The 11,097-nt window shown below is 39.3% G+C and overlaps 2 protein-coding genes across 2 annotated transcripts in view; both read left to right on the top strand.

Moving 5' to 3' along the window:
* LOC106521259 (alcohol dehydrogenase 1) overlaps positions 1–4,013 on the top strand; it is a gene marked incomplete in the record, with an annotated part of 32,417 nt that extends 28,404 nt beyond the window's left edge. Inside the window, 8 exon segments of the mRNA XM_014013760.1 lie at positions 404–505; positions 721–862; positions 1,035–1,122; positions 1,265–1,484; positions 3,074–3,334; positions 3,405–3,537; positions 3,630–3,768; positions 3,854–4,013. Of these exon segments, the coding sequence (XP_013869214.1) occupies positions 404–505; positions 721–862; positions 1,035–1,122; positions 1,265–1,484; positions 3,074–3,334; positions 3,405–3,537; positions 3,630–3,768; positions 3,854–3,887 (1,119 nt within the window).
* Positions 4,014–5,741: 1,728 nt separating this feature from the next.
* Positions 5,742–11,097, top strand: part of LOC106521263 (alcohol dehydrogenase 1) — a gene marked incomplete in the record, with an annotated part of 7,419 nt that continues 2,063 nt past the window's right edge. Inside the window, 5 exon segments of the mRNA XM_014013763.1 lie at positions 5,742–5,846; positions 9,096–9,197; positions 9,385–9,526; positions 10,199–10,286; positions 10,391–10,612. Of these exon segments, the coding sequence (XP_013869217.1) occupies positions 5,829–5,846; positions 9,096–9,197; positions 9,385–9,526; positions 10,199–10,286; positions 10,391–10,612 (572 nt within the window).

Raw genomic sequence — 11,097 nt, 5'->3', positions numbered from 1 at the left:
AAATCTTAGAATACGAAAACATTGGTGAATGCCACAAATTCTCCTAAATCACTCGTACGCACAACTTAAGAACAAATCTGTGCGTAAGAATGGTTCTTGTATGAGGCCCATTGTGAGGATCATTAAAGGGCAGCTTACAGTGCAGCTGCTGTTCCTCAACATCAAATGAATCAGCTGAGGTGGTTCAGACATGTGGTCAGAATGCCAGCCTCTGGAACTTTCACTAAAATGGTTATTAGATGATCAAACACATTTGTGAGGGTTTATCTTTTAGTKGTTAATTAAAACATTGATAAAATGATTCAGCACTAATTTCATTGACTAAAATCAATGGTGACTGCTGATTTTTGATTTTTTTTTACTATTATTGTTGTTATTTTTTGGGTGCATCACTTCTCTTCAGGTCATCAAATGTAAGGCAGCAGTGGCCTGGGAGCCCAACAAGCCTCTGGTGATTGAAGAGATTGAAGTGGCCCCACCAGAGGCCAACGAGGTCCGCATTAAGGTAAGAAAACTCTGCATCAAAAATACACAGGTGCACATGCATTTTCTCACAGCAGTTTTTTCCTTCTGTCTGAATTAGTAATATTAAACCAATGTGCATCCTGAAAGACATATTTTATTGAAACAAAGGAACATTTGTAACGTAAAACTGTTGTGAAGAAGCCTTTCTTCCGGATCAGCACAGTTTATATTCCCTGGTTGCTGTCTTTGTCACAGATTGTAGCAACAGGACTGTGCCACACGGACCTGTACCACCTTTATGAGGGGATGCCTAAAGATGGATTCCCATCAGTCCTCGGCCACGAGGCTGCTGGCATCGTGGAGAGTGTCGGACCAGGAGTCACAGAGTTTCAGCCAGGTCTGTTGCAAAATTTTACTACAAACAGAATGTTCCCAGAGTTGTGTGGTATTCACAGAAATTCATTAAATAAATACCATGTTTTGGGTTTATTACAATGACATGGGAAAATTACCAGTTAAATAAGCCTACTACAGTCTGACCATAATGACGTTGTTTAAAATCTTTTTAGGAGACACGGTGATTCCTCTTTTCCTCTCCCAGTGTAAAGAATGTCGCTTCTGTAAGAATCCAAGRACCAACCAGTGTGAGTTAGCATGGTGAGCCCTCCTCTACTCCATTATTCATTCTGAACTTCTGCTTTAGTTTGTTTTCTCAGTTTTTATAAAACAAAACAAATCATTTAGCTGATAGAACAAGACAAGCAAACAACAGTTTCATTTGAAAAATGATCTTGAACAGGAAGAAAATAAATCCAGCGGCGATGGTAGGCGTGGAATCCAGGTTCACTTGTAAGGGAAAGAAGATCTTTCAGTTTTCTGGAACCAGTACCTTCTCTGAGTACACCGTCCTTAATAAGATCGCTGTGGCTAAGATTGACCCTGCTGCTCCTCTGGACAAGGTCTGTCTCATCGGCTGTGGGATCTGCACCGGCTACGGAGCAGCAGTGAWYACTGCTAAGGTGTGTATTTAAAACTGTTAAGTAATTTTGTTTGTCTTTGTGTTTATGGTGTATAATGATGTGATTGTGATGCTGTAATTCTGAGTGTTTTATGTGCTGCAGAACAGGAACCTGCTGTAAAACAGCAATCATGCTGAGTCAGGCTTGATTTTTAATAATCTTTTTCTGTTAAATAAATAAATCAAATCAAATCAATTAGCCAATGATAACAATGCTATTGTTAACGCTAACAACGAGTTAACCCCTGTTATTTCTATGTGGTTGGATTTACATGTAAATAATTTATTTAGCTTCTGTAAAACCCAAATCCCAGTAACTGTCCAATAATATATTCGAAAACACGATTTAAATGTGATCCTTACCTGTTAGAAAGCGGTCGCTGCAAACTCTTGCATTGTCCGTTTCTGAACCTCCTGTTTGTAGCTGTGGATTATTGATCCACTTTTGTCATTTTTATTCAATTTTAATTCCCCTGTGGCACACTACTTTTGGAACACACACAATTTTTTTTCTGTCTTTCACCTGTTTAGAGCAGTGCAGAATTTAGGCATTTTGACACTGACACTGTTGAACCGGCGACCTTCCGGTTCCAGGACGACTCCCCTAACCACTCCGCCAAGGCTGCCCCAATACTATGTCATCATCAATAAAACAAACCCAATCATTACAAATGGTTCATAACAATAATAAAAATGTCTAAAAGTAAATTAGATGCATTGAAACATTGTGGTTTAGATTACATATAAAGAAGTTTTTCCTGTACAAGTTAATTCAATGTTATTAATAGTTTCGCAATAGAATTGCCTATTGTGCAGGGGCAGTTATAGGGGCGTGGCCACAGGTGAACAGGTAACCAGCTGAAACCTGATTATAGCCTCCCTGAAGTGCCCCTGTAATGTCACTCATCTGTCCTTTGCCCAAGAGCAATAATGGTGGCTGCAGTTCCATGTTCAAACACTAGGGGCACCGATGAGTCAAATAGGAAAGTCCAACAAGAATCAAGCTTCCAGAAGTTTTCTTCTCTTTTTAAGAAGAATAGAACAATCCTGCATAAAAAGTCTTTAAACTGAAAATGACTGGATTTTCTCACATGCTGTGTGTTTGAGAGTATTTTATCTATGTAGAGCAAAAACCGGGAATGATTATTTTCTGTGCAAACTTTTTTTTATTATTACAAGTGTTTGAACAAGTGTGACTGGTTCAATTTATACATCTTCGCAAAACTGGGGATTTGTGTGTAAGAATGTTGAACAAATACTTGGCCCCTCTATGACTATTGTGGCCCCTTTCTCAGAGAAATCCTAGGTCCGCCACTGCCTTTGTGTAGAAAAACTGCAGTGAGTATCGAGTGTCTGAAAGGCAGAAAAAATGTTTGTTTGTTTTTTACTGTTGACAAAAAACTAACTCAAATATGATCTCTGCTGGCTGTTAAATACTGAATCTGGCAAACTGAACCATGATACAAGAGAAACTGATGAATACACAGCAATAACAAGATAGATAAACGTTCAATCAAAACAACACAAATCTTTCCTCCAACAAAAAGAGTTGATTCTGCCTGAAGTAAACGTGGGACTGTTGTACTTTAGGTGGAACCAGGCTCCACATGTGCTGTGTTTGGTCTGGGAGCTGTGGGCTTGGCTGCAGTCATGGGCTGCAAAGCTGCAGGAGCCAAAAGGATCATCGCTGTTGACATCAATCCAGAGAAAGCCGACAAGGCCAAAGTGCTTGGAGCCACCGACTACGTGAACCCCAAAGATCACAACAAACCCATCCATGAAGTGCTGGCTGAGATGACCAATGGTGGAGTGGACTTCTCTGTGGAATGTGTTGGGAGGGTGGACGTCATGGTGAGATTTGATGGCTTTTTGTACACGTTTAAAAACTGAACCTTTAAGTTTGTTGTGTTTCTCCACACAGCGCAGTGCCTTGGAGTCTTGTTTGCCAGCTTGGGGTGTCTGTGTGATCGTTGGCTGGACGCAGAAGTTCGATATTCCTGTCAGACCACCTGACCTCATCGCTGGACGCACTTTGAAGGGCTCCATGTTTGGAGGTGAAACAAACACAATAACATTTTACTGTATTAAAATTCTTACAGTTCTGTTGTGTTATTTTTATTATTTTGTTTAATTTTTTGTCTCTCAGGGTTCAAAAGCAAAGACGGTGTTCCTCAGATGGTTAAAGCCTACATGGACAAGAAGCTGCAGGTGGATGAGTTCATCACTCACAACATGACTTTGGACCAAATCAATGATGCGATTGAGCTGATGAAGCATGGAAAATGGTATATTTTATTTATTACGTTCGTAAACCAATGGATATTTTTTTAATTGGTGGAACTTTAATTGTCTATTTCTTGTGTTCCACAGCATTCGAGTTGTCATGAGTGTTTCACCACAATAAGACCAAAAACAGTTGTGTCAAGATTTCTCACCACAATATGTGAAGACTACTGCAGAAAATCAATAATCTATCATTTGTTTGAGTCAAACTTGATGAGTTTCTGAAATAAAACTAATTATTTAAGAAGTGTGTTTCGTGGCATTTTTGTCTCAAGCTTTAATTTATTACATGTTCCCAACTTTGCAGAAACACTTGGATAATCAGTTGAAAATCTCACAGACTCATTTTCAGCAGCGCCCTGTTTTATAATGACAACATGACAGGTTACAATAAAAGTAATTAAAAACAGAGTAATAAAGACAATAAAACCACGAAGCCATACATAAAGGAAGCAGACGAAGGACTTGTTTAAAGAGGCAGATTTACCAGTGGAAAGCCAACATGAAGGTAATGACGACCATCTGACTTCAGCGATGGGTATGGAAGTGGTTCTTAGTCGAATAAGCACCATGGTGGACCAAATCCAAACTGAAAGAGGCACTCTTAATGTCACCATAATGAATGGCTGGTAAAAAAAAGTGGAGGCTATAATCCACAGCCTGGCATTCACAGATAAACAGGATCTGATCCAGAAAAAGAACCCAATTTTCAGTTTTAGTGTCTTTAACATGTTTTTAATACCAGGCTTAAAAGTCAGAGTTGATTAAATTAAAATTCCCAGGTATTAATGAGTCTACAAACATAATAAGGAACGCCATTTATGGATGTGATAAATGGAAGAAATGCTGGCACCAACTTTAAAAAAAAAAAGCTTCCTTTTGGTTTTATCCGCATTTAGTACCAGTTTAAGAGAGAATAGATCAAAATGAATAATGTCAAATGTGGACCGCAAAGGCTGAAAAACCTTGGCAATGTTAGTCAGATGATAAACAGTTGTATCACCAGCATGAAGATATAAAGAGTCAGGAATGTTTAGACCCACATTATTTACAAAGATTGTAAAAAAGTGGCTCCTAAAACCTAAAAGAACAGATGTAGCTAAAACGCTTCTGTTCTGAAGGTGTCAGGAAAGTAGGCCAACTAAAGAGAGTAAACTAAAATAGATACGTCACATGCAAAATCAACAGTCAGAGATGTTTTTATTGGACTGGTCAAAAGTGAAAACAGTTTATTGAGTTGTTTTTATATATATATGAGATCAGAAAAATATATCTTCCCTGTTTTACATTCTTATTGTTGATAAATAGTTTAGGAAACTTGTTCTTTTACTGTTTCTTGATTAACTTTCTGATTTACAACAGCTTCTTTTTAGCGCTTCAGTTTTACGGTTTGACCAAGTACTGTAAGTTGAGTTTATTCCTGTTCATTTTACAGTGATTCAGTCATATTTTTCCTTTATTTGTTTTGGATATTTTCTTGTTTTCTGTATGTTTTCTCCATCTCACTGGCATTTTAATTGTATTTTTGCTGCAGCTCATTGCATTTACCATTAAAGTTAGATGCACTCTCATCTCTGCTGCTCTTATGTTTGATTTATGCGTATTTAATTCTCCCCTCACTACAGCCTCATTTTAGAAATGGAAATTACTAAAATTTCTGCAGATTTAAGACTTATTTCCTATAGAAAAAGCTGCATGGTCAGGACTTTGTTCTTATGCTGCAAACACAATACTTCACAATAATTCATGTGTAAAGCACAGAAATATATTTTAAATCATTTAATTATGCATGAGGAAGCAATGAGATTATTTGGTGTTGGTTCAGAAGAAAACCATGTGTTTCAGTAAAATAAGGTGCACTACACTTGCTTTTTTCTTCTTTTTTTCAGTCCACAGCTCAGGCCTCTCATGTTGGGGACTTTCAAGTGAGAACTTGTTAGGGAACTCAAAAACCTGAGCTTAAGGTCCACGCCCATGTCAGTGTTTGTCCCACAAAGTGGTGTCTTCTGCAGAAGGCTTCATTTCTTGACTCCTCTCTGTGATCAAGTCTTTTAGAGTAAAAATGAGCACAGCTGGAAAGGTAAGAACAACTGCACATCTGTGCTCAATTTCAAACTTTTGACCCTGCATTGTGTAAAAGAATGTATGTGTGCAGAATTTAACCAACACTGGTTACAGAAATGAAAAAAAAACAGCTCTAGGTTGTAATGTTTCACTGACTTTGTGTTGCCCACCTCCGCATTTTATCTCAGTATTTTTGTATTGTCTTTAAATGTTTCCTGCATGTTTTCCCTAAACTTGTGTTTGTAATATTAAGAAGGAAAGTCTAATATAAATGTGTAAATCAATGCTAAAATGTTTAGTTTAGAAAATTTGAAACAAACGACTTCAGTGGTTATTTTGCAATAAACTATTGCAGCAATAAACCTTGTTTTTCTCAAAAGATGAATGTTACATTATTGCTTCAGGAGGCTTTCCTTCTACGCATATGTATTACAAGCAATAAAACTTTCTGCTGTTGTTTATTAAAATACCTTATGTATGCATATTTTTATTGCTATTATTATGAATCAGTATTTATTTCTTGTTACCAGTGATTAACTTCTCAGAATCAGAGCCCTCTGTGTGTTGTGTCTCTGCTCCAACACGCCTGATTCAAATGATTAAATTACCTCCTCAGCTTGTGATCCAGTTCTACACAAGCCTGTTAATTACCCATCAGTTTCAATCAGCCGAGTTAGAGCAGGAAAGTGTTTCCCACAAAATGGTGTGGGCAACATTGGTGTGATTTTTTTTATGTTTTCATGATTTTATGCTATGAATAATAAAAATTCAGTTTCTATTTTATTTACCTTTTCAGGGTTTTTGTTAAATTGTGTAAATAGTGGGAATTTTTTTGAGTATTTCTGAGGTCATGTTCTTAACTGGAACAAACCCCAGTCTCTGGGTTTGAGGTGGGTCTTTGCCTCGAGGGGGAGAGTTGTTGACAAAAGATAGCCGGACACAGTGGAAGATGGATCAAGGCTCGGCCCATGGTGATTGGATTACTGCTCCGGTTTGTTGTGGTGAAGAACGAGCTGAGCTAAAAGCCAAAGTTCTCAATTCACTGGTTTATCTGCATTCTGACCCTCAGCTATGGTACGGAGAGAATAGATCATGGCAGAACAAGGTTCTGAATAAAAGCAGCTAAAAGGAGCCTCCTCTGCAGGGTGACTGAACTCAGCCTGAGACAAAACGAGAAGCTCCTTCGTCCCGGGGTAGAGCAGAACAGAGGAGTCCCAGACCCAGAACTCACTGGGGGGATTAGGTATTTTATCCCACCTGGCAGCCCTTTAAGAATTCTCAGAAGGAACTGGAAAGGTTCTTTTCGTCCTGGGCCTCTTCGTTCCACAACCTGACCACAGATAGATGGAAGCAAAAGAGATTTTTTTAAATCCCAATAATTAAAAAAAAATTGTATAGGTCTTCTGGACGGGTTCTTCTCTAATGAAACGTTTCGTCTCTCCTCCAAGAGACTTCTTCAGTCTGAGAGTTTCAGGCAAAATTCAGGCTTTTAAGCACTGCTTCCGTGTGACTGATACTCACATCACATGGCTATCGTTGACACCTAATTAACACCTATTGTTAACAGGGGTGAAGTGATACTGGCAATAGCAGCACTGTAGGAGGGGGACAACTGAAAACGGAGGCCTCCACCTCTGTTTAAAGATGGACAGTCTTTCTTCACAAAAATGTCTTCTTTTACTCCTCTCTCAAACCAACGTTCCTCTCTATCAAGAACGAGAACATCCTCATCTCTGAAAGAGTGACCGCTGGCCTGTAAATGAGTGAAAACTGCAGAGTTCTGGCCATTAGACGTAGCTCGTCTGTGTTGGGACATTCTTTTGAACAGTGGCTGCTTTGTTTCCCCGATAACTGGTCGCAGTCCTCCTGGCACTTAACAGCATATACAACATTGCTCTGTTTGTGCCGGGGCACCGGATCTTTGGGGTGAACCAGCCTTTGCCGTAATGTGTTTTGGGGTTTGAAAGCCACTGGGACATCATGTTTAGAAAATAAACATCTCAGTTTCTCCGAAACACCTGCAACATATGGAATAACCACTGGTTTGGGGTCTTCATTTTCACCTGAAGGTTGCATGGAATCCTGTCTGYGTTTCCTGTCTGCTTTCAGGAAAGCCCAGTCAGGATAACCACACTGCTCCAGGGCCTGTCGTGTGTGTGATTTCTCTTTCTCCCTGGCTCCTGKGTTTGTAGGGACACTGTCTGCTCTGTGGTACAGAGTCCTGATCACTCCTAACTTGTGTTCCAGTGGGTGGAGGAAGTCAAAACGCAAATATTGGTCTGTGTGGGTGGGCTTACSATAYACGCCAGTTTCCAACTGTCCCCCATCCGAAACCGAGACATCGCAATCCAGGAAAGCCAACCTGCCATTTTTTACATCCTCTCGTGTGAACTTAATATATTCATCCACAGAGTTGATGTGATCAATAATTCTGCTGATTTGTGGGGCCTGTTTGGAGAACTGGCATACACCAATTTATGTGGTTGAATAAAATACAAAACAAAATCAAACTGAAGAACATCAAACCACAAAGTAAAACTGTGATTATGACAAGAAAACATTAGAACAAAGACAACACATTTGTGTGTTTGTCTTATTATTTTAAAGGAGGAGTGTTATGCAAAATGTATCTTTAGCTTTATATCATGTTATAATGTCATTTCTTCATTAAAAACAGACCCAGAGTGTTGTTTGGACTCATTCGTGCATGTTGGAGAAATCTTTGAATCTCCTGTGGCCATGTGGAGCTGCCTAAACACTTGCTGCTACAAAGCTCCGCCTATTTACACAAAGCTCCTCCCTGGAGCTCAGTCTGCAGCCGAACTGTCTCCCCACAGAGCCTCGTTACACCTAAGCATTGTTGTGAAGATGTGTTGAAGTGGGAGTGTCAGAAATGGTAGGATGTTCTTAAAGAGACAGAGGCCAATTTCAAGGTTTAGATGTGAAGTCAGATTTATTTAGATGAGATAATTTATTGTCTCCCATACGGGAAAAATGTCTTAGAAGAGGGGAAGATGCAGTACAGCAAAAAAATGCTTCAAACAAGATCAATAATAAAATAAACATACTTCAAATTTGTGCACACTGGTGGCATTAATGCACTAAAATAAAAATAATATTTGTGATATATACAGCTATCTCATAACAACTGAAGGTAACCCTTTTTGCTAGCATTCTCCATAAATAGTGACAATTCTTGCCCTGTGTAATTATTACTTTTCTTGTTGTGTGTATGTGTTTTGCTGTGTGGGTCACTTCTCTTCAGGTCATCAAATGTAAGGCAGCAGTGGCCTGGGAGCCCAACAAGCCTTTGGTGATTGAAGAGATTSAAGTGGCCCCACCAGAGGCGAACGAGGTCCGCATTAAGGTAAGAAAACTCTGCATCAAAAATACACCGGTGCACATGCATTTTCTCAYAGCAGTTTTTGGGGGAGAGAAGTTTTTGTGTCCCGTAAGACAAATCTTCTTGAAAAAGACAACATCTGTCTTAGTGTTGCAAAGCTTCTTTCCCAAATCATTGCTATTTTATTCCCTGGTTGCTGTCTTTGTGACAGATTGTAGCCACAGGGCTGTGCCACTCAGACCTGTACCACCTTTACGAGGGGATGCACAAAGATGGCTTCCCAACAATCCTCGGCCACGAGGCTGCAGGCATCGTGGAGAGTATCGGACCTGGAGTCACAGAGTTCCAACCAGGTGTGTTCCAGGTTTTTGATTGTAATCATTATTTAAATTTCAAGGGGATATTATACAAAATCTATTTAGCTTCATGTCATGCTACAATGTCATTCCTTCATCAAAAGCAGACCCGGAGTGTTGCTTTGACTCATTCATGCGTGTTTGAGAAATCCTTGAATCTCCTGTGGTAGCCACGTGGAGACACATGCTCATACAAAGCTCCGCCTATTTACACAAAGCTCCTCCTTGGGTCTCAGTCTGCAGCCGAGCTCCCGCCCCACGGAACACCCCTCCCCCGAAGCACTGTTGTGATGATGCGCTGAAGTGGAAGTGTAGGAAACAGTAGGTTCTTAAAAAGACCAATATCAAGGTATTTTGATAAACTATGATGTGAAGTCAAAGTTATTTTTGATATTTACAACATTTTCATAAAAGCTGAAAGTAACATAGTTACTTGACTGTGGTATAGAATTGAACTATGTGCCTGGAAAATACATAAAACCCCCCTTTTTAAATAAGGAGAATCAGCTTCTTACATCAATGAAATTGAGTAAGTTACATACTTGCTGTGAGACGTTGGTGCTAACCACTGAGCCACTGTGCTGTTTTGAGTGTAAAAACCTTAAAATGGGATCAAAATCAAAAACTGCTAATAAAATAAACAGACCATTTTTGTTTGTTTGTCTTAAGGAGACAAGGTCATCCCCATTTTCCTCTCTCAGTGTAAGGAGTGTTGCTTCTGTAAGAGTCCAAAGACCAACCAGTGTATAGTAGCATGGTGAGCATTCATCTGCTGCCATACAATACAATGTGTTCTATTCTATGCTGTTTAGTTCAATAATAAAATAAAATAAATTATCTAAACACAATAATTTTGAACAGGAAGAGAGTTATTATGGAATCCTTGGTGGGAGCAGAATCCAGGATCACCTGTAAAGGRAAAAAGATCTTCCAGTTTGTTGGAACCAGTACCTTCTCCGAGTACACCGTCATCGATCAGATCGCTGTGGCTAAGATTGACCCTGCTGCTCCTCTGGACAAGGTCTGTCTCATCGGCTGTGGGATCTGCACCGGCTACGGAGCAGCAGTGAACACTGCTAAGGTGTGTTTTTAAAACTGTTGGGGAAATTTGAGCTATCAATTTTTACTACGGTTTAACAGTTGAAATTTAAAACAAACGATAGCTGAAGAAATAATCTACAAACTTGTTGACAGGACACAGATTAAGACACTTAATGCAACCTTTTACAGGTTTGGTCAAATAAAAGTTAAACACAGGACCAAAAAGACAAAAAAAAGTAGGTCCTCTGGATGGGTTCTTCTTTAGTGAAACGTTCCATCTCTCCTCCAAGAGACTTCTTCAGTCTGATGAGTTTCAGGTGAACTCAGCCTTATAAGCACTGCCTCTACATGGACAAACAGGTTAGTCACATGCAAAAGAGGGCCATAGCATATAGGCTTGATTAATATTGATTATTGCTTATTATTAATATTGCTTATTGCTTATTATTATAATAGGCTTGACTATTAATCATGCCTATTGTTAGGCTATGGCCCTCTTTTGCAAATGACTAACCTGTTTGTCCATG

Source organism: Austrofundulus limnaeus, unplaced genomic scaffold, assembly GCF_001266775.1.
Source record: "Austrofundulus limnaeus strain Quisiro unplaced genomic scaffold, Austrofundulus_limnaeus-1.0 Scaffold105, whole genome shotgun sequence".
Taxonomy (NCBI): Eukaryota; Metazoa; Chordata; class Actinopteri; order Cyprinodontiformes; family Rivulidae; genus Austrofundulus; species Austrofundulus limnaeus.
Note: the sequence above shows the minus strand (reverse complement) of the source record. Positions and strands in the feature narration are given on the sequence as shown.